The sequence below is a fragment of the Poecile atricapillus genome, chromosome 4 (genome assembly GCF_030490865.1).
Source record: "Poecile atricapillus isolate bPoeAtr1 chromosome 4, bPoeAtr1.hap1, whole genome shotgun sequence".
Classification (NCBI taxonomy): domain Eukaryota; kingdom Metazoa; phylum Chordata; class Aves; order Passeriformes; family Paridae; genus Poecile; species Poecile atricapillus.
The window spans coordinates 59,624,037-59,648,500 of NC_081252.1; the positions used below are offsets into that span (position 1 = coordinate 59,624,037).

The 24,464-nt window shown below is 36.0% G+C and overlaps 1 protein-coding gene across 4 annotated transcripts in view; it reads left to right on the forward strand.

Annotated features, from left to right (window-relative positions):
- Positions 1 to 24,464, forward strand: part of KCNIP4 (potassium voltage-gated channel interacting protein 4) — a 286,019-nt gene that overhangs the window by 180,769 nt on the left and 80,786 nt on the right. For 2 of the 4 annotated variants that reach the window (XM_058837892.1, XM_058837893.1), the window contains exon 1: positions 13,589 to 13,700. The exons of the other annotated variants lie outside the window; for them this stretch is intronic. In XM_058837892.1, coding sequence (XP_058693875.1) covers positions 13,589 to 13,700 — 112 coding nt within the window. Of the gene's footprint in view, positions 1 to 13,588; positions 13,701 to 24,464 lie in introns of those variants that run through there. 4 annotated transcript variants of the gene reach the window in all.

Below are 24,464 nucleotides of genomic sequence, written 5' to 3' on the forward strand. Positions count from 1 at the left end.
TTCTTAGTTCTGAAGGAAAAGAAAACAATAGATAAAAGATGGCAGACTGATGAAAGTCGTGTAATATTTTATGGACCTAAGTTCCCAAGATATTGCAGTGCAATAACAATATAAATCTTCTTTGGTGTTCTTTCTGCGGTTGACCAGCATTCCAAAAATGAAAAGTGTATTCATTAACTTCTGTTACAATATGTACAAACTGACTCCTAGTTGTGTGCAAGTATTTCATGTTCGTATTATAAGCATATTTGTTGGTTAATAGGGCTTAGATCTCCCTTCTCTAACACTCGTGACATGTTTTGTTCTATATTAAAGGTTATTATGAAGTAGAAGATATTTTCTTGTACTCCATGTGTAAACTTTTTTGTAGAAGATTTTTTTAATTTTTTTTTTTTACTTACAATGTAGCCTTGAATGGGAGTAAGTGAACCTGTGTCCATGTAAATGCAGCTGCTGAGAGAAAGAATGTGATTTCTTCCAGGTCTTAAACATCCTCATGAGTAGTCACAGTTTCTCAAGTGGTTCTCATTCCCCACTAACCTGGCCTTGAGCACAGGCAGCTTAAATTCCTGGCCTGGGGAGGCACTTGACAAATTATTTCATCCTTGAATCAGAAGCACTGCATTAAGGACCTGATATTTTCTAAGAATCCACCTTGAAACATGTCTTTTCTAGTTTTCCTGTTTGGTATCCTAACTGTTTGTTAGCTATCCTATTGTGATCCAATCAGCTTATTTTAGAAGCTTAAAAAAATATATGCTGGTATAGCTGGATGCATTTTTATTTTTACACATGTTCTTCCTGAGTCTCTAAAGGTAGGATTTAGATGCCAGGTATATATTTACCTATTGTCTACATCCATCATATGTACTTTCATTGGTGAAATAAAATATCGCCTCTAAGTATCCTAGAGGGTTTTGGTTGAAGGACAGAAGTACATTAAGAAATGTAGAAGGTGTACACAAGTTACGTAGTTCATGCCTATGTAAACAGACTAAATATTTATGATTCATTAGTAGTTTGAGGTTTTTTCTGTCTTGAGTCTTACAGACTTAGCAGTATTTTAACCTTTTTTTGCTGTTTTTCTTAAGCAAAAACCAAAACTACACCACCTTTCCTTTGTACTTGAAAACCTTGAAAATGTTTTCTTAATAGTAATTGTTCTCTTACTGCTGTTTTTATGTCATTTTATACATCAGGTCATGATTCTGGCAGAAAAGTTATTTTCAGCATTTATTTTACTGCTGGGCAGCTGATAGCTCAGGGCAGAAAATGAAAACAATAAGGTGAAAGCTAAACTCTCACTCAAAGTGTGGTCAAATTTGGACTAACAAGTATATTGTATCAAATCACTGGGGTTCATGGGCCAAGAATTGCTTCATAGAGGAATGTGCAGCTATGACTGGCACCACATATCTCATTAAAATATATTTATTCTTTGCAAAACAGCTCTTGCTGTAAAATGCTACAGATAGCCCTAAAGCATTAGACATTCCTATGTGTGGTACCTGCCTTTTCTTCCTTTTTTTCAGGGAAAGCTGTATTGCAGAGATCATTGAACAAATCATTAAGACTGGGGATAGGGAAGCAACAGGGGTCTGATAGCTGGTTCTAATACTCTTGAGGGTGTCTGTGACTTTCTCTTCCATGAGTGGGATAGAATTTGCTGTCCTGCCAAATTTTGTCTGAGAATTTCCACTTACTGCTTGTCAGCACAAGGCATGTCCTGAAATATACTGGTTTAACCACCAGGAAGTTTGGAAATGCAGAAGTGAGCTGAACACTATTCCTTCATGCCTAGAGTATGTTAATTTTGTTTCCACTGGAGATTGACAGTTGCAGAGAGGCTGAGGTTGTTGTGACTGTTCCTTTACTTCTGTGCTTTGCTTTATTCAAGCAGACTTTTGCTGCTATATGTCCCTGAAGAACATAAAACTGCCTTATTTTTTTTTCATTCCATCCTTTCATTCTTTACGTCCTTCAGAGATACCCTGTTTAAATAGTACCTTGGAAGAAAAAAGACAGTATCTTGAATTATTAAGGAATTTTTTTTTAAACAATCTTGAGAAATATGGTTTTTAAACTTAATTATACATAGAGAATGTCTTCCAATACAGTCTATTGTATAGCGAGAATGGGAAGAAATTACTGTATTTGTTCATATTGTTTAACTATTTTAGCTTTTCTTCCCCAGCTACAATAAAAAGATTTATAGTTCTTAACTTATTAATACCACTGAGAAGCTTTGGGGATTAGTAATCCCCTCACTCTGCTAAAAGAGAAACTCAGTTCAACAAATAAGGCAGCAAGTGTTTCTTAACCTTTATTGCAGTTGCATTCCCTTTCCCCCAAACAATTAAAATTGAAAGAAAATAATATTCTGGCAGTGAGGGAGCAAGACAGCCACTGCATTCTGTTGGTTTGTGACTCAGAGCAGATACCTCGAGTATGTCTTTTGGTGTGTTAGAGGGTGTCATTCACTAGGAAGGAAAAACGTGCTAGACTTGAATGCACCAAGGGAAATTACCAGTTGGCTGAACATCATATAATATAAAATTAACTTATTCCTTTAGTTGTTATCCAAATCAAAATGTAAGGAGTATCTTTCAGAAATACTAGTTCTGTGAGCATATCCCATATACTTATGTTAAGAAGCTCAAACCAGAACTAATGATAAACCACACTGAACATTCAGAGTTGGACTGAGCTGCGCTGTTTTGCTGCTGCATGTGAGTTTAGGGGCTGTGCATCTCACTGGATCCCACACATAAGAAATGTTGTTGCTGCTTACTGCTGTGTCTCTTTGCACACATCTGGTATGACAGCAAGTTTTGACCACTCCTTGCGATATCTTTGTGCTGATTATGTCAGCTAAAAACCAGCCAGGATTCATTTCCTTGTTTGCTTGGTCTTTCACCATCAGAGTCTGGCTTTTGTCCTCCTGAGCCTGCATAGCATTGCCAGTCTCAGGCTACAGCCACGAGATCAGTACTCCAAAATAAAATGAGCACTGCTTGCAAGGTATTTTTAGGACAAAAGCTCTGATTTTTTGTTTTTTATTTTTTTTTTGTCAAGTGGTATTTTGTCTGGGTTAGGATTATCCTTGAATGGTCACACAGTGTCAGATAAGCACCAAATCAAGGGCAGAAGTGACAACATGCTAGGGACAGGGCAACAAACTGTCAGACCTGTTCAAGCAGCCTCACAACAGCCTAATTATTCTCTGTGTGCTTCAGTGAAAGACAGCATGTGTCACTGTCCTATGAGCAAGGAATAAGTTTGAAAACACACGTTACCCAAAACAAGCACCAGTTGTGGTGAGGGAATGGGCTGAGGTCTGGGCACACTCCTGGGGTACCTCAACTGAAATTCCAGCTTCTGAAAGTGAAGGGATGCTCAAGTTTATTTGCTTTTGAGGGATAAACAAGACATCATTTTTAAAAATAATTCATATTATTTTTATGAGAAGAGGTTGTTAATTAAATGTTAAGGCTATGGTTGGCCTGTCATTATAGAATGTTGTTCATCACTAATTGAATACCTAAAAACTAGTTACTAAATTTTTTCTATGTGACTCCTTTCCCTAATTAGAATGAGTTCAGAAAAGAACAACAGGACTGGAAGCTACAAACATTGCTTCTGAGCAGATTAAATAAATTAAAACTCAGAGCCTGGTACGCAAATGATTATTGGGGGGGGGGGAATTATTCCTGTAGTATTAATGACAATAAAAATATTCTTCATCTTAAAAATGTCTGAGAATTAATTAAAAATTCAGCCAGTTCCAAATCATGTTTGTTTATTGGGAGGAAGACATGAAGGCATCTCATTTATGGAGTTTGATTCTATGAACAGTATGGGTTTTTGTATGGGTTTCACCATGTGCATGTCAAGAAGCATGTGAAAATGAATTTCTCATGACCCACAAATTCTCTGTACATAGTGGAATATCTGCCTATCTAACCTATAAGCATGGATTGTATAGAAGGTATGGTAAATCCTGCAAAGCTACTAAAAAAAATTTGATCCCTGCAGCAGCATAACACAGTCAAAAGTGGTGTCTGAAGATTTGTTGAAGGTTCAAGTTTGTGTGTTTCTGTATTTTGTTGCTTCCCTCATTTCAGCCTCATAATGCTGTGCTTAGTTGGGCCTTATAATGATTCTTCAGGGAATATCTGCAACCTTCCTTTAACTTACTTAAGTGAAAAGTCATTGTAAGCTCATTGTTCATTTCAGGGTTTGGTTTTATCCTAAAGCTGCTTTCTGATTTGCCAGGACAGCAAAGTTGCTGTAGCAGAAAAATTTCTGTTGCATTCTATGGATCCTTAAATATCATTGTAGGTTCTTGCATTGGAATAGGGCTGTGAGCCACTGTGTTAGGTGCTGAAAAACATCAAGTTATGCCATTTCTTTCAACCCCTTCCCCATAAGTTCTTTTTTACTATCTCACTTTTGTGAAATAATGGGAATCCAGCTTACAAAAGCTTTAAATTTCCTGAACTGTATGTACTCCACCTAACTTATACTTTTAATGACAGAATTAAAAGGCTTAAGAAGCCTCTGCGATTGCCAGAGTGAATGGTCTGCAAATAAAAAAAAGAAAAAAAATTAAAAAGAGGGAATAGAAAAGCTCCTTTACCTTTCAATGTGAAGATCACATGCATGTATATCCCTGCATCCTCATCCATTTATTTTTCTTTCTACTACTACCATTTATGAGGACTAATCTGTATCAGAAGTCACCTATATCTAGGTGAATTTCAGGCCCTGCATTGAAGAAAAGAAAGGAAAAATTCTTCAGTATCAATGTTACAACCCACCGCAGAAGGCAGGGATAACCCAAGTTCTTGTTAATAGATCCCTTGGGATTTATTAGAGTGAAACAAAAGTGGAGATATATATGTATTTATACATAAATGTATGTAGACTTTACTTTAGAACGATTTGACTGCAATGGAAAGCAGCTATGTAGCTGTTTTGGTTATTATCTCTGGTAATATTAAATCTTAAAAATAAAATTTAAGAAAATATAGAAGAGAATGAAAAAAAGGATAAAAGTAGACAGATATTTCCATACCTGGATCCATGAATGAAATTTGATTGTTACAATTTTGATGTCCATTGGTTGAAATGATGGTCCCAGTCTTGATCCACTGGGGCTGGGGGAAGCCTGCAAAACACAAATTTCAGGGCATTAATATACACTCAAGGTCAGGTAGGAATGCTTTGTACTGTGTGATGTAACACTGGATCACAGGGCACTTTGGGAGTCACTGATGGTTTATGACACCTTCTAAGACATGACAGGTCTCACATCAGCCAGGCTGAGCCAGCCCCATCAGAAGGGATGGAAACCCTCAGGACTGTTAATGTCCTGGTACTTCCCTGGAAATGCATTTTCACATCTGAGTCACTTGTGAAAGAGAGGATACTGACATGATAAAAAGCACTATCCCACCTTGCAATATCTTCTTCTCATTGACCTCTTCTCTTATCTGGCTCAAAACCCAGGTTGTTGCTGAGCTAAGGTCAGTTTGTCATGGCCATCCTCCAGTGGTGGGTTTGCACCCCCTCTGCACCTGAATGGTTACTTTTTGTATGGTCAGCAAAGCATTCTGCTCTTTTTGCAAAAGGTCATTAGTTTTGAGTTGTTAATCATTAACATTCCAGTCTCTTGCAAGGTGATGTGGACTAATTCTGAATATTGTATCATTCAGAATGGCAACCACATGTTAGAGGTCTGTAGTCAAACCTGTGTATATTTCAAATGCAGTACAAGTATAATTATATGGAGCTAAGGGACTAAATCAGGATTACAGCAGTTTCCTTAATGTGCTGCAAACATGTAATAGCTTATCTTTACAGGACAGCTACACTAATTTTTTGACAAGTACATAAAATGTAGAAATATGCCAGTCTCTTCAGCCTTCATTTATAATACTTTCTGGTTACTATGGTGAACTACAGTGCTTCACCTTTGAAAAGCCAGGGAGAGAAATAGAACCATTATTGTACGTGGGTTATTTTATATTAGAGAAAGGTGCACTACAAAAAAAGAGCTGCACAGTAGTGATGTTCTTATGATTGTGGTTAATAATACATTTATATTTTCCTTTGGTTTAGTTGCTAACCATTCATTGAACCATGGAGAGCCAGAAACACCTGTTTTGAAACAAAGGTGTTGCAGAGGATAGGTTGACAATTTAAAATTGATGGATGGGTTAGAGGCTTGGATGATGAATATTCCTGTTTGTTAGTAGAATATTAGCTTTTATTACTGGCATACATGGTTCATTTATTTTCTCATTCATCACCACAGAAAACACCTTTCCTTTCTTTAGGAACTCATCTGAGGCCATATAACTGCACAGCCCGTAAATACATGGCTTCCTAGACATATGGGCAAGTATAGAGTGGATACAGTCATAACCTGGCTAACAGAAAATGACTGAATATGGAGCTGTGAATGCTGCTACTCTGTTCCATCATTTCTACCAGCTTGATCTGTCAGTCTCCCAGTAGTTTTTTATTTGCATGAAATACAGTGAATAAAGTGATTGATAATGGTGTCCTCTTGCTTCAATGTATAATTACAAAGATACTAGTGAAAGAAGAAGCTCAGAAAGTCAGAAATCACCATGTTTGCTCCAAATGTGAAAAAACTGAAGAAGACAAGGGTACAGGCAAAAAAATGTGTTTTCTTATAAGCAGGAAAAGCGTATCTTAGAGGAAGGTGGGTCTCTACAGCTAGCTAGTTAGGTGTGATTGGCCCTTAGTACTTCCATTATACGGCACTTCTCCTGTGCAGATGTACATTTGTGCTTACAAATTTGGTAGTGGCCATTTCTGCTGCAGTAAATATGATTTCAATATTAAAAAAAAAAAAAACAAACCAGGTCTGTAGACTGAAGACACAGTTGCATAATTTATGGATAATTTCATTTGTCAGACAAGACAATGGGCTTTGCAGTAAAACAAACCAGAATTTGATTACTGTTACTAAATGTAATTTAACCTCATTTAGGAAACATATAGCTGTTCTGTAATCCTTTGCTAAAGCTTAATAAATTAAAATGCTACTGTTGCTCCCTTGGAAATTCCATCTAATTTACAAACCATTTGTACACTAAGTATTTTATACATATTTGTATAACATGCTGTATCAATTAGAGTTTTTGACAAATAAATCCACCTGTGTTATGAGGGGAGTTGGCAATGTTTTTCTTGTGGGATTCCTTTCAGCTCCTGTTTTCAGATCAGTAATGGCAGCAGTCCTTTGATATTGATCAAAGCAAGAACAAAAGCTTAGAAGCAAGTCATAAGGTGAAAAGAGGAAAAAAGAAATTAAATCCCATGCCATAACCTAGAACATTTATGCAGCTATAAGTACAATATCATATTAGTGTAATTTACTTCTAAGTATGAGACCAAAGCTTTAGAAGCTTGGATATCATATTTTCTTCCTTGATTACAAACCAGTGAAATTTATCTTGCCTGTACAGATGTTGAATTTTTCCTTTCTCAGCTGTATTCACTTACAGTCATTAAAATCTAGGGCTTTTTTACTTAGTTTAAATATTAAAGATGATATATGAAGCCTGACAAATTTAATCATGCATAATTGCACTCTACCTTGCTCTTCTAGCTACCAAAAATTTCCCTGCAATTCTGTCTGGATAAGTAATCTGCTGGTGCAGTATTGGGCTTAAGCAGCTGCAGCGCTGGTGAGATGAACAGTGTGATTCCATACATTAGCTTCATTTTTCTAAACATTTATGGAAGTTGCATGATGGTCTGTGATTAGCTGTAGCCGCCTACAAAGGAGGTATTACATTCAAAATTATTCTACCCTGAGAATAATTCTTGAAAAGATATGTCTAAATTAATTTCTTCTCCTGGTTCTTGAAATGCTTTCTAGCGGACATAGTTTTCTTCTGCAGATTGACGATAGAAACTTTCCTGTGTAGAAAATTTCTGTTTATTGCCTGTGAGTGAATTTCTCACTGGCTAACTAACAGGAGGATTAAATTCATTATCCGCCACATAACTTGCCTAATAAACTTGGATTTGGCATGAAGAAGCAGCTGAAGTTTTTCCATTTGTCTGACCTGTTTGTAGGTGCCCTTTCTGTGTTTATTTGACCATTTCATTCTCTTTTGGCTGTCTAACATGTCCCTATGGAAGAAGAGAGTACAGAAAGAAGGGCAGCTAATTAATACTTCCAAATTTTGTTTCTATTTCTAACTCATCCGCAGTTTCCCTTTTCAGATACATTGGGGGAAAATATCAAATAGAGTCTAATGAACTATTACTCCCAGCCAATTAAGACACACACAGGCATACACAAATTAATTGCAATGCTGTACAGATTTTAACACCTAGGAAGGCAGTAAAATTCAAGTAAATTAACGAATAGTAATACTTGCCTTGAAAACTGTTCCGTTTTGGTCAGTCCCATTGTACATTGGACAACAGCAAATCCAGAATGTCTGCACAGAAATAAAACTCATTCTCAGTGTAAAGAGAAAAGTCTGAAAGTACTAATACTGTTTACAAGCAGATGTTGAAAAGAAAATATAGAGAGAAGACAGTAAACACTTGAATGTATTAGGAATCATAGATTTTCTATATGAGTCAGAAGAAATTTGAAAAGATGAAGAGTTTATAACTTCCAGTAAAAGTTTCTTGTAAACATTAAAATAAAAGCTATTTAAGAGAATAAAGGGAGTTAAAACACTTACCATTTTACTGTGCTATACAGATATAATCCAAAACCAAGTGCTGACTGGGATTAGTATAAAATAAGTATGATAATACCAGATAATTTTGAAAGGACCGGATAACCATATTAAATTTTAGGGAAATTTTATGTCCTTATATGCTAGTAATTAAATTCTTAATTATTTCAGTATTTCTAGAGTTTAAAATTTCTAGAATTTAAATTTGTTTTATTCCTTAATTGTTCAATTCTTAGCATCCTGTTGTTAAGCATTTGCATTCTTCTGATGTGTTAAATTAGAAGGAATTGCTTGTTTTTAAATCGCAGATTTTCTCTGTTCATAGTCAACTTTGAAATTAATGAAATTTAATTTCCCATATCTAAGCTTTATAAATTATATTTGTGTTTTTTTCTTCTTGGGGAAAATGGATGGTATTCTACAAGCATATAGCAATCAGTTACAAAATGTACTTAGTGCATAGTACACTGTCCTATAAAAGGTGTCCTTTTTATATTATTTGCGTCCCATGCATAAATGATTCTATTTAAAATGGTTGAAGTAGCCAGTAATTAGTTGGGATTGTTTGTAGAAAAATGTTAGGACTCCAGAACTGGATCATTGTAGATGCCACTAATACGCACATATCTGCACTGTCCAGTTCAAAACTCACTTGGGATCTGTGCTAAGATCCCAAGATAATGATAATAGATAAGATCTAAGATAATGTATGTCTTCTGCAGCATTTCAGCACAGGTTCCTCTTGAATATTTATTTAGGAGAGAAAAATTTGTATTTGTGTTTATGCAGAGGTCCTGAGTTCCAGCTGAAGCTCTCTGCTCAGCCAGGCCGGTTGTCTTTCCCTCTGGCTCATCTTTTAGCAGCCTACTCCTGTAACTGTAATATTGCCTCCTTAGGCACTTGCAGCCTCCCTGGACTCCTTTGCCCTTCAGGACTGCCTCCAAGAGGACTGCCAACCTTATCAAGCCAGTGTCTGTCCAGAAGTCCCAGGTGGCCCTTCTGCTGAGGCCTCTTCCGAGTTTTCTAAGAACTGAAAACCCCATTTCAAAATTGCCATCCCTGAGATGGCCTGCAAACACCCAACTTCTCAGCAGGTCCAGTGAGACATCTCCCCTCGTTAGCTTCCTCATCAGCTGTGCCAGGAAGTTATCTGCCACACACCAGGAACCTTCCAAACTGTCTGCTCGCTGCTGTGTTGTATTTCCAGAAGACATTTGGCAAGTTAAAGTCCCCCATGAGAACAAGGGCTGGCAATCATGACACTTCTCCCAGCTGCTTACAGAACATTTTGCGTGCCTCTTTGTCCTGATTAGGTGATCTGTAGCAGACTCCCACCATGGTATCTGCCCTCCTGGCCTTTCCCCTGATTCTCACCCATAAACACTCCACCCTACTGTCACCATCATTAAACTCTAGATAATCAAGACTCTCCCTAACATACAGGGCAGCCCCACTGCGTCTCCTTCCTTGTCTGCTTCAAATCTTAATGGAGAAGAGTTTAAGGACAGTGGAAGATGCAATGGGATGGGATAGCTTCATAACAAATTCTAGTACTTATTTTTATCCCTCTGTGCAACCTAGTGAAGAATCACAAGGAAGTTTGTGTGAACTTAAATGTATTGCTCGATCACCACCAGAATGCCTTGAAAAGTCAAAAATGAAAGCTGGATTTAGGGAAAGAGAACAAGACAGAGCAGTCCTTGGATTATAAGATCTCATCCCCTAGTTTCATTTTTTTAAAATTTTATTTAAAAGATAGTGTTTCATTTTGTATCCTGGAGGGATATATTATGGAAAAATTCTTTTTCTTTCAACAGCTTTTAAAATTTGTTTGTACTGTCAATAAAGGCACCACATAAGAATGTGTCAGATAAATAATTGTTTTCAAACTATTGAACAAAATAAGTGTGTGAGAGAAATTGGAGTGGAGTTTGAATTTAGAAGAATAAGCAAACAGCTGCCATATAACAGAATGTTATATATACATTGTTGTATCTGTTGCATGTATATAACAGAATGTTATAATCCCCTTATTCAAGATTGATTTAGTTTTCAAATGTTTTGGGGCATAGAATTTTTTTAAATTGAACTTCTTCCAGAAGAATTCACATCTCTAAGTAACAGTAATGTTTTAATCTGTTGTATGGTATATTGCAGGAAAGATGTAATGTATCACTTTCTTCTCCTTTCCACATAGTTTCTTATCCTTGCGGCTTTACTTTCTAGGGTTCAGGCTTGGAGACTCACGAGTTCAGTGTGTAGTTCCCCTAACTTAGAGAATTGCCATGAGAAACAGCTGGAAAAGTCTATTTATTTTTTAAGGAAGCATTCTTAGAAGTCAGTAACTAGTTACATTAATTCAAGTGGGTGTTCTCAGCTTATTTTTTTTTAAATTTAAACATTCTTCTGTAGGTCATTTGCTGTGCATGTAGAATGACCCCTAAAACTCATCGAATTTATAATCTTTCTCCCTTTCATCTTTTTTCAAGATGTCCAGGCCTTTCTTCTTGTGTGAAAGCAGAAAGAAAAACCCAGGCTGTGTCTGGGACTGCTTCTTGCTGGGTGCTTTCTACAGGTGGGTTGGCACCTTCAGTGGTGGAGTAGAAGGGCCTCTGCTCCCAAGAGTGGGCAGCTCAAAAACACAAGGGAGTCTGAACCTGCTGCATCAAAGGAGAGTGAGGACTGACATATTTCTCCATTTTAATAATTTCCCTGAGAACATTTATTAAGATAAATAAGGCCTCTTTCACTGCTATAGTGTGAGTGTGGCATTATATTATGATTATTGTTTCTGCAGTATTGTAAACGTTTGCTCATGCTTCATCATTGAAGAAAAGGAACACAAATTTGAGAAAAAGAAAAGCCTAAGTAGGAATAACCTCAAGGGAAAAATAGAAGCCAGAGATGAGAATGAGGTCAAGATTAACATGTCAGAGCCTTAAAAGGAGAAGATGATATGGAATATCCAGAAATCGTAAAGAGGAAACAAAATGCTACTTTTCTTTTTAAGAGGAGAAAACTTAACAGGAAAATGTGAATTCATTAACATGGAATATGAGGTAAAAAGGATTGACATATTAGGAAGGTGCCAGTGTGGGATAGTGTATTTGGTTTGATTTATTTTTACTGTGCTTTCCTCTTAAGATGCTGTTTTAGCTTTACAGGTTAATGGGAAAGTGAACTGGCACTCAGATTGAGAGCATATATAAACGATACAGAACTCACAACATTCTGGTATTAAATACCCAGAAGTGTAAAACCAAAGAATATTCTTGCTTATATATTGACTAGATATAACGTAAAATTAACTGAAGTACACACATGCATTTTTGACTGAATAAAAATATGTAGATTCTAAAGCTCTGCTTATATTGTCCTTCAATGCATACAGCCTTCAAAGAAAACCAAAAAAAGCTGATGATAAATTGTAGATTACACTTTACTTTCTCTGCATGGTAGGCCATAAACAATACATTGTTACTGTTACAAGTTCTTAAGCTAATATAAAATTATAATGACTTTCTGAACAAAAGTAGAAGTACATGAACTTCTTGAGAGTTAGCAAAATTTTTTTCTAGTCTGAAGAGCTTAGCAACCTGAGTAGTTGATACTGGGCATCATTTGTGTCATTCTTTTTAGTGCTGGAGCATATGTTTTAATGAATAAAAATAATCAGATAATAAAATATATTTTTCTTAGGCTTCCCTTTACTTATTCACTTATTGTCATGCCTTGTATAGCAATGGATAGGATTTATTTAAATTTTTAGGATGGGCACAAGGGTAATAATTTAGGCATAACTTTGTATGGGTTATGCATGTGCTACATAAATAGTATTCAGAGAGTATTCTTCACACTGGGTATCTTCTTGGTAATCACATTAATAAACACAGGACAATTAGTTTTATACAGACTGTCTAATAAATCAGCTGGGATTCCTTTTACCCTGATGTGTAGTCTGGGAAAGATCTTCCCAGGAAAATGCCTAACACCCATTAATGAATATCAGAGTTTAGGGTTCAGCACTTCTAGGTTCATGTCCTGAGGCAAAAAAAGCACTGTTTTGTTTCTTAAACAATATAGAATACATTATTCCTGGCTATGGATCAAGGGTTTGGGAAGTACATGTCTCCTTGACAGCATTATATGTTGCTAGCTGGAGGCACTGATCATGCTCATGTGTATTTCTTTAATTTCTATTCTCACTTTCAGTGAAGATTTAATTAGACACTGGTGATGCTTAAGAGAGGAAAGGACAGCGTTTCTCTGATCATTGTTCTCTCTAATGCAGAGGGCGGTAGTTTTCTGACATGCAGCATTTAGCACACGAAAACAGACGTCTGTCGTTAGCAAAGTGTTATTTCTCCAACTTAGCAAAAATTGTGCAGAGGGAAGCTGGGGAAAGGCTGTGAAGCTGGGGAGAATTGCAGCGTCTGTGTCCGGGAGCTCCGGAGCAGAGTGCTGATAGCAGCGTGCTCTGAGCGCAAGTTTCCAGAGAGCTTTTCCTCTTGGCACTGACACAGCCAAGTGTGCTCCGACACAGATGTTCCTCCAGCAGCTCTCAGTAACGCTGCTCCACGGATACAATGTCATACCCAGAGGTTCGTGGTCCACCTCAGCCTTCTGGGAGGACTGGCTACTGATGAAATCAAATGCTTAGAGAAGCATGAGATGCGGGGCTTTATCTAGTGTTTTATCTCAGCTAGAGTGGCTGCTGAACTGCCACTGCTTGGTATAGTGGTGCTTTACACCACTGCAAATTTCTTCAAAGCAAACTCTTGGTAAAATCCTTTCATTTCCCTCTGATTGCAAACCGGTGTGAAGACTGGAATGATTTGCCTTTTGGAAGAATGTTGACTCTCGAGTGGGAGTCGGAGGGACTACAAACAGTGGGTATTGTTGTGATTATATTTGCATCTCTGAAGCTGCTTCATTTGCTGGGACTGATTGATTTTTCAGAAGGTAAAGTGGTCACTCACAGTTTGTGCTGTTTGTAGGTTTGGTGTCTGATCTGCTAAAATAGAGCATCAGCTATAAAAGCTGTGAAATGAAAAAAAGGAAAGTAACAGACTAAAAACCCTGGTTTGCTTCTGTTGCTTTTGCTTTGTTATTGAAAACAGAAGTAGATGCTAGCATAAGATTTTTATTTTACAATGAATTTATGACTGTGAGAAGATGTTCATTAAAAAAAACTAAAATAGTGAACATAACACCTGTCAGTTGCCTTTGAAAGCTGTTCAGTGCTACTGAACTTGATAGATTTTAGTTCAGATCATGTTTACAAAAGGCTTTGGTCTGCTGATTTATGATGCAATTAGAGTTTTCTTCTGTATAAGTATCTGTGTTTTAAAAGTCTGTTTCCTAGATAAATGCAATACACTTATTACAAGATGAGCTCTAGGATCAAGCCTGCTCTACATCTTTTTAAAAAAGGCATAGATGCCAACATTAAATGTGTGTATTTAAAATATTTATCATTAATATATGTTTTAAAATTCCTGTTGCTTGCTCAAAATCTCGTCTGCTCTCTACTATATGGGTCATATCATTTCATCTACTCCCAAAGAGGGCTTCACATTAATTTTTTATGACTTTTATTTCTATACAAAGTGAGGGTTTATTCACATTTTATAGAAATTAGCTATTTCAGGTCAGTTATTGCTGAGATTTTTTGCTGTCAACTTTTCAAGTTTCTCACAAAATGTCTACTCAGTCACTGAAGCCCTTGCTCAAGAAATACTTGCTTTTGTCATTATGTTTGCTCAGTCCAAACCAATCTTTTTTGCTGGGTAACTGCCTTCAGTCAAAATCACGCAGCCAAGGGGAGCACTCTAGTTTTCTGAAACATTAACTTTTCATCACAGAATAGGATCTTTGATGGATGTAGATTCACATAATCACCTCATAAAATTGTTCAGAGTGCTGATAAAATTTGAAATATGTAGCACTTGTATAGTTACTGAACTACAGAAATAAATCATCTTTCAAACTGTATGTGGTGAGAATATGTATTTGCTTTGTTACTATATAATGTATTGGTTATGGAATTACTTTTTCAGTTCTAAACAATGGATAATTTACCCCTCATAGCAGTGCTTACCTTCAGATTTTTTTATACTCTGGATGTGAAACATTTGTGACATGTAAAAAAATCATTGTGGTTATGGATTTGCTTCAGTTTTATATACATATGGTAACAAACAGAGAAAAAAGATTGAAATATAATACTGCTTTTTTATTAGCATATGTAGAATTTGATAATTTTCCTGATTTCTCCCTGGTATTGCCATTAAGGCTGTGGGAAAAGGTTCATGTGATTTCAGCTCTATTAAATCACTGTTTAAAAAAAACCCTCTGTAGAAATTACATAATTACATTATGATTTTAATAATAATCATAAGTTCAAGATGGTATATCAATTGAAGTATACCTTTTGTTCTAATGCACCTATTAGTATTACAGCATTTCCTCACATGATAATAATTTCACTCAAAAGTACCTAGCAACATAAACCAATGCCTAAATGTAAAAAGATTAAACTTCATTGATTTATTGATAATTGTGGTGTAATTCCAGTGACTTGAGGTATTTCCAGGTCCCCTGAGGCTGATATGTGCTAATCAACTCTTCCATGTTTGGGCACCGCCACTACATAAAACAAGAATTCTGTCCCAAATGGTTAAGGAATATTTTATAGTGTATTCAGAACTAGTGATTGTTCACCTACAGAATGCAAGGAAAGGTTTTCTGTTCACATCCAAGGAGGAGCCTATTTATACTGCCAGCATTGATCTGGAAACCATAACAAGCAATGAGCCCTCCCCTTCTACCACATGCAGGCTGGTCATGGGTCATATGCTGAAACAAATCTGTTCCCATAGTTAAGCTTTTTGATTCCTTAAAATGCTTGTCTTAACATCCCTGATACATTGACTTATACTGCAAATATCACTGAAAGAAATGACAGCATGCCTGATGTTTGCTATTACAGGGCAGAGGAGACAGATAAAGGACAAATCCTTAGTTGCTAAGTTGCTACAACTCCACTGATTTTAATGTAGTTCTGGTGAAGAAGAGCCTGACTTACCCTCATATCCATGAGAAAACAGGAGAACCCAGTCAATCTGCTTAGTTTTACTGAATAAGCTGAATCACAGAATTAACTAGGTTGGAAGAGACCTTTGACATAATTGAGCCTAACCTATATTGCAACAGTGTTCAACAATTAGCAGGACAGAGAGAAACCTGATTTTATCCTCTGTCCCAAACAAGGGAACGTTATTCTGCTTCATCCATTCTCCATTTTCCAATAAGTAGAAAACAGACCAGAATGAAGATAAATCTGGCTTCACTGGAGCCAGTAAGCTATTCCAGTTAAAAAGACAGAATTCAATCAATACAACTTTTACTAGGAGAGATTGAAACTCCCCTTTCCCTCTCCCTCCATTACTTTGAGAGTGGTTTGACACTGACCATTATCCTCCCTCCAGCTTCCTTGCCTGGAGCTTTTTCTGCTGGGCAGCTTCACTCCAAAGCTTTTGTTACTCAAGCTGGAAGGGGAGGAGAGGAGGGAGATCAAACTGAAACAGTGGATTAGAGCAGTGAAGCAACAGGGCCAGGCTTAGAGGGAATTCATCCACCAGAAACTTGGAGAGGAGAGATGGCAAAATGAAGGATTGACTTTACATTTCTGTCCAGAACAGCTGTCAAGTAGTAGGTATGCAGAGAGATTATACAAATATGTGAGCAACTTTTTAAAAATCAGAGAACTGCAAAAATCAGTCTTTGGAAGGACAAACTCTATGTCTTTTCCTACATCATGCACTGATTTTATCTTGAAATATAATGTCTCCTACAAAAATGTTTTTCTTTTACTTGTGAATAGAATCAGCCATTGTTGCAATCTATTTTATACTCCCTTATTCCTTTCTTATTCCTTACACTAATCTCTAACAGTCCCCAGAGCTTGTTGTTATCTTTCAAATGCTTGTTCAGACATAAATGTCATGTTTGGCATGTGAATGTTTTATGAGCTCTATATCTTTTGGTTAGTAGGACTCACTGGTGTCTGTATGACTTTAAACTCAATAGACTACTGGTAGGGAAGAATATTTGATCCTGTTTCTCCTATAGTGATGCAAAGAACAGACCAGTTCACTTGCAGTTATCGATAAACATATTTGTCTGCAAATTCAACTTTGTAGGTAAGTAATTTGTTGCTTTAGTTACAAATTGGAAATTGGTTTGGGTGTAAATAAAGGTAGTTTTTAATAGAGGTAGTTTTATGCCTTAGGATATATTTGCTCTCTGCAGGTACAGAAAGAAATTTTTTTTCTCTCTAACCTAATCTGGATGGACAGAAGTCACCTCCAGTCCAAAAGTCATGTTAGTGAATTTATCTGTTCTGTCACACAGACTGCTAAAATGTGGCCTCTTTCCTAGTTCAGATACTTAAAAGCACAGAGAGGATGTTGGGTCTGTCTGCAACCATCTGTGTTAACACGTTATTAGTTACCCTTACGCTTAAGTTACAGCTCAGCAAAACCAGTAAGTTTAAAATATTGTCTCAAATGTAGTATGACTCTCACCCTTATGATACAGGGGAAGACATGCTGCTGAGAAATTCTCTATTGCATCATATTTTCTAAGAAAAATAATTCCAAAAATCATGGGAGTTTTCTCCTTCTCTGCATGTGGCTGACATGAATGATCCTAATTTGAATGTCCCCTCCATCCACTGAAAGCTGTGCTGAAAGTCCAGCTTCCAACTGACTCTCCTATGCTGCTCCCTGTCCTGTATAACTTCAGCCAAATGGGGTGCAATGTATCATAATTCCACAATAAACAGGCAAAAATATGCCATGCAGCAGTACATATCCCCTTGGCTTTTGTCAGCAGCTGCTTATAACACCTGTTCTCAGAAAGATGTTCAGTTAACATGTAGTAAAATGATCATTTCCTACTTGGCTTTTTTCTTCTCCAGACAATGCAGAATTAATGGAACTACTTTATTCTGAGTAACCCAACCCTGCTTGTAAACCTTGACAGACATTTTGGATTCAAGGTCTCTGAAGGAGAGTTAGTCTATTGAAGTATCTATAAAGTGCACCTCAGAGTTACTTTAGAAGACCAGGTGTGCAACTGCATTCAGTGCTGCTTTAAATCCAACCTTGATCCAAATAGATGTAAAACTGAGGTGTGAATTTCAATATGCTCATTTATATCATATATTTCTGTACGCTTATGCTGGATGCAAGACAGGCTGTGAAACTTACTGAAACTTGCAACCATCTTAATACTCATCCTCAGGGTAGTTGATGTTCTATTTACTTTTCACCTATCCTCAAAAAGTAGGCTCCTTCAGGCTTGGGGGAATAGTTATGTTTGTAAAACAATGTCTTGATTAACCTTAATGTTATTATATGAAAAGTGAAATTTATACTTTGTTTTGCTTTCCTTTTAGTTTAGTGGTTTTTCTGCCTAGACCTAATGACATGATGCAAAAATGGCATAAAAGTGTAAAGTAATATGGTCAGCAAAGAACAACAAAAATCATTCTTTCATGTCAAAATGAGAGAAATCAAGCTTTTATCAAAATAGGAATAAAATGGGGCAATTTGCATGAAAGTTTTGAGGAAGGGCTTGTTGTTTTATGAAGATCTTTTCATCAACTGCTTTCCATGCTTTCCAATTCTTCAGGGAATTTTAACATCCAGATCACCTAAGTCACTTTAGTGGAAGAGGTCACTTTAGATCCCCATCGGTCTGAATTAAAAGTCTAGGTGCTGTTTGAAAAATGGTGAAATATATTTCAGAGATGTTTACAAATATTACCAGGAATATTTCTGTAAGGGTAACATATGTCCTATCTCTTCATGTGGGAGTTCACAGATCCTCTCGGGTTCAGGTTCATGCAGGATATTTGCCTTCTAACTTGGGTAGGGCTCGTTTTGGGCACACTGTTCTGGGAGAACCCTTCCCTGCAATCATTAGATTGCCTATTTTGTACTGTTGACTTTTTTTCCAAGAAAGTACTCATAGTAATTGTCATTTTAAATTGGCTGTGTGCAGGTAGAGAAGTTTCCCCTTGTATTCATCTTTGCAAAAGTAGAGGTGCTTCTGAGCATCATTTGAAGTTTCCGTAATTCTGAGTATTCATCCTAAGAAAATTATTTATCCAGATATCTCTTGGCCATTTCTGGCCAAGATCCATGTATTTTGATAGGAAAGAAGATATTTTCTCCCAGAATATAACTAAAATCACCCAAAAATAAAGGCAGGTGATGTATATTTGGTATCTGCAGCAAAGTCTGCATCTAACCACCTCATCTCAGAGCATGGATACCAGGAGCTTCCTGCAGAAAGCCCTGATTAAGCATTTTCCCTGTGCACTCCACCACTGCTCCATATCCAGGCTGCTTTTAAAATGTAGCTGTGGATAAAATAATTCATTTTAAGATGACAAAAATTTGATATGACAAAATTGCTTCTGAAAAATAGCTACACTTCTTGGTCAGCTGAGAATAGGTGTGGAGAGAAAAGCATGCTGAGAATCTAGAAGGCCTTGATGTTGGAATAAGATATTTGCAGACATGAATAATCATTGCCTAAAATTCTGTAGAACAAGATTGAATATACACAATGATGGAATGACTGAACGAAACAAAAAAATCCTAATAATGTACTTATAAATAGTGCAGTCACCTTTGGTCTCTTGAATCTTAAATTATTTTTTCCATGCATTTTTTGGTCAGAATTCTTTGGCCTTTTATATTAATGAGATATGGGAGATACTCAGTGATTTTGTAGGGATTTAGGTATCTGATTATGTGTAGACCTATTTGAAACATCGAAATTTACAAAGCATCTGAATCTGTTCAATGTAATGCAAAAATAATAACATGATTTAGAGATATTATGTTATAGTTTTATTGTCTAGCATGCATTTTATCTCATAATAAAAATACTTACAGAATTACCTTGGGGAAAAACTGAAAAAGCAGTTGGAAAGCTCATTTTGCAGTCTTGTCTGTGTATCTGCTTCATGTCACTAGAGCAGTATGAAGAAGCACAGATGAGACCATTCTGTTTATAGAAGTGAAATATGCCCTTCCAAAGCCTAGGCAGTGAACTTTTAGAAATAGGCCAGCAGTAGATTGATTGTGGGTGTGTATGCATGTATGTACATTTCATGAAGAAAGAGGAATAATTTAAAATGAAGACTTTGTGTACTGAGTTTTAAAAGTAAGTAACTTTTAACAGATATCTCAAGAAAACATCTATACCGTGGAAGGTCTGACATAGGTACAAATAGGTCAATTTAATGTTTCTTCTTAGAAAAAGCCATTACTGATCAATGCCTGTAAATTATGCTATTGCTAAATAATATATATTTTTATGTTAAAATGGTAGGATACCATTTTGATTGATTATTTTATAATTGCTTGTAAGTAGATTGATAGATTCCATATGTGCATTTGACCAATTTTTGAATATATGTATATATATATGTATTTATGAAGAGACCTTGTCTGCTTCTGATAGATATTACCCTTATTTTGAGAATATTGTCAGTCTTCCACTAATCACTTAAGAAAGAATAAATTATGTCATATGAACCAAATCCTTGTTTAGACAACACAGCTTTCATAAATTGAAAGGAAGGATATTGATGACTGAAATGAGTTAAACCAAAATGAAGTGCAGCAGTTTGGTGACTGTTTTGTGATGCTCCCAAAGGAGGCTTTTTCCTTGCAGCTAAAACTGCTGGGCTTGAAGTGGCAGAGTGGAATTAGAGAAATTTGAGAAAATGTAGTTTAAAAGAAAGAGCAAAAAGAGTCTAGTTTGTTTAGTGGTCAACCACCAAATGAATAAGTAGCAAGGTAAGAAGGGCCTCAATTTTTTTTTTTAAATAAAATAGAAAAGTTAGGAAAATAATTTAGCTTGTGAGTTTCAGAGAATTAGATTTCTATATGTCATTCGTCAATGATGGTACATTTGAGCATGTACTCCTGTGCAAGGAGAGGAAATGTAGCATTCCCTGCTCAAAACCAAATTTTATATTTCTGAGTGAACTGATGGGAGCTCCTTAGTAAGCTGTGATTCTTCAGGCTGTTGTAGTGACAGAGGGGCTGGTTTCAGCCTAGATGTATCTAAAAAATGCAGCCATAATGTTTAACCTGTGTTCTAGCAGTTTGGTCTGTATCCTTCTTGTACTGTAAATACTTTAGATTTCTTTGTTTCTCAGTAAAAGACAGTGTTCTGGGTTTTACATGTTGTGATGAAATTTGAGCTAAGGCAAAATTTGTACGTTAACATTTATCTTGCAAAGTTATATTAATGAAGAAATTATCTGAATTTCTTCCTTTGAGACAGTAACAGAAGAATATCACACTTGATGTGATGTAGCACTCCTGGGGAAAGGTTTCACTTTCTACAAGTGGTAGAGCAGTGGTATTCTTTATACTGACATACTTACTGCTAGTTACGTTTTATAGGAATACTTGTGATTAATATCCTTCTACTAATGGCTAATCTGCAATTGCCCTGTATTTCTTCTGTAGTTTGAATTGTTTTTAAGTTTCTTCATTATTTCCCTGTCAGACAGGTACCTGTTGTCAACAACTTCAATTACATAATTAAAAGAATCACAAATAAATAGAGAGCTGGGTTGGCATTCAAGAACTTTCATTGTGATTTCTTTCCTTTTTGACCTTAGGAAATCTAGAAAATGGTGAAAATTATACTGGTTAACTCATGGGTTGTTGTGAGAATGAGTAGGTTGCAAAAGTGGCATCCACTGCTAAAGTGGGGAGGCCATGTGATGAGTATTGAGAGACAGACATCAAGAGATTTGCTTAATCTCATTGTCAAAAGCCAGGTTTGAAACTTGAACATGGTGAGTGATAAAAGCTCAAACTGTTGAGACTTTTAAACCAAAAAATCACTCTGAATCTAGATAGAAAAGAGTTTGCATTAGTCAATATCCAAGACTTCTTATTTTTTACTAGGAATAGCATATATTTTCTTGTTGAGACTGCACATAGTCTCATATTCCAACAAAAAGCAGTTTTAGAATATATTACAGTAAGATTTTGACTGTAGCATAGTGAGTACCTTATGTTGTACTCTTATACACTATCTGCAGTTACAAATGCTTCATATTATGTATTATTCTTAATTCAAAAATTTGTTTCTTCTTTTTTTATTATGAATAATGAATTTGTTTAAACTCATATGTATACGTAGAGAGAGAAGTATGCACTCCTTTATGAGATACATAGCTCATAGAATGCATTTATATGTATATGCAATGAAGTATGTATGAGAAATAATTTTAGATTTAAATTTATGGTGTACTAAGTGTTGGAGTCTTGGACACAGAGTGTGTGCCCTTGTTTCTGATACTTAGTTCTAAGATCCAGAAAAACACTGGATTTCATATAACATGAAATTCACCAGCATGTTTTCATCATGATGCATGAAAACAACTGTTAAAGTTAGATAGAAAAAGCTAAAAGTGTGAGTGTGTAGATTAGAGAGTTTTCATAAGTCACTGGGTGAAAAAGTTAGTTTAGAAAACAGAAGACAAGATGGAGGATTTAGGGTGTTGGCTCTTGTCCTTTTTCTTTCTTCTTCATGTTCTTCTAGATGTTTTTAAGTAAGTGATTGGTTAGAAAATGCTGCAGTGCAGCATACAGATGATGGGTGATTGGGTCATTAAAAAAAATAATATACGTGTCTACTGTTAATTGAGTAAAAATAAGTCTAAAGATAAAAGAACAGCACTGTTCAGAGCCATTTTGTGCTTTCAAACACAAAGTGAACCACGAGGCCTTGTTGTACCATCAGAAAGAAATGTACCAGATTGCAGCGATTTAAACTTGTGCAGCCAGTCTGGAGAGACCTGCCAAGTTTTGTAATGACCTTCCAATAAACATGAGAAACAAGATTCTGATGAGCTCGAGAGTTTTCTCCAAACCTAAAGAACTGAGATAAACAGAGGTCCCCACAAGGGAAGATCCCAAAAGAATTCAGTCCAAAGGAGACTGAGAAATCCAAGAAAAGAAAGAAAAATACAGAAGAAATACAGCAAAATCAGAGAGAGAAAAAAAGAATTTTTTTAGAGAAAAGTTACACTAAGTGCAGGTAAATGAATAATGAATTTGCCATACTTCACAGGCTGAAAACTAAAAAAAAAAAATCTTAGGTTGTTTGAAATATTTGAAATACAGGACTTATTTCTCAGTCTTTTACTTGTGTGAATAGTTTTATGATATAACAAATTTTTAATAAAATGCATCTTTAATTTCAGCATGAGATTTTTTTTTGTTATTAAAGTATGTTGTTTTCCTATGGATTCCATTTTCTCACGCATCAGAAATAAAATTAATTTTAATTTAAAATTTTAAAATAAATTATAAATAATCTTAAATATTTTTTTTCTTAGTTTAATGTTGTATATAGGGTTTTTCTTGTTATATTTCACTAATGATTCACTGAAAATAATTTTTTTGTTATATCTCAGTAATAAGTATATGCCTGACATTGCTTCAGTTCTTTCTCCCTCTGGGCAGTCTTTTGTCCTCATTACTGAAGTCACTAAATGGAGCTAAATCAGTTAACTTGCAATAATCATTTTGGGATTGGATTCAGCCCCTGATGCTTGGGTAGATTAGAAAACTGTAACTTTTCTACTTGTTTTTCTCAGCTGAAGAAGTCTAATGAATTGTAGTAAATACAGAGCTTGTAGTGTATAACAGAGATATAACTTTACTCTCAGAATACTGTGCACAAAGCAGCATTCCAAATATAGCAACCAACACAAAAGTGTAGGCTGTTTTTATAGAAGTAGAGAACTTCAATTCCAATATTACCAATAACTGGATGCTTCAGTTGTATATCCATATATTACCATGAATTTCTGCTTCTAGCTTTTTTCCAAATGGAGACAAAATTGCTGAAAATAATGTTATTAAAAGCTTTTATTCAGATCTCTTTTATCCATGCCAGGTTATACTTGTATCTCATAGATGAATGCTTGAATAGGAGTATCTGAAGTATTATAATTAAGTAAAATCCTGAGTAGCAAATTCTTGCTCTTCTGAATTTTATTACATGGTGCAATGTTGTGTTATTTGTATAACAAGAGACGGTAGTTGCATCAATTCTTTTGGTTATTATTATTTTAAAAAATTAGATTTTCTGCCTAAAGGCTTTACAGTTCAGGGCTGTTTCTCTTTGTACCACTTCAGAAGCAGCCAGAGAGAAGGCTGGCAACACAGGGAGCAGCAATCTCATTTCAAGTTCTCTGTTGCTGAGAAGGAACAAGTAGCAGCAGGTCAATATTTATGGCAGCTCGTACTTTCTGCACTCTGCATGGCATCCTAACCCAGGATATCTGATGGCAGGGAGAGAGGGGAGATTCAGTGCAATGCCCACGTGAATGGAAAGCAGAGCAGAGTGGGTTCTACAATCTTCTGGAGTGTTGGGGATTTGGCAAATGAAATAACATTTACATGCAGCAATATGAGTGAGCATGAGAGTTTATGCTGTGTGGATAGGTCAGCCATGACCAGAAGCACTGTAATGGATGGACATTTTTAAGGAGAGCTTTGAACTATAATAGGTTAATTCATTAATCACAGCACGGTTTGTTAAGGACCCGATGATGTTAGCAACCTTTTAAGAGTGGATAAAAAAAACAAGAACAAACACAGGGATGTG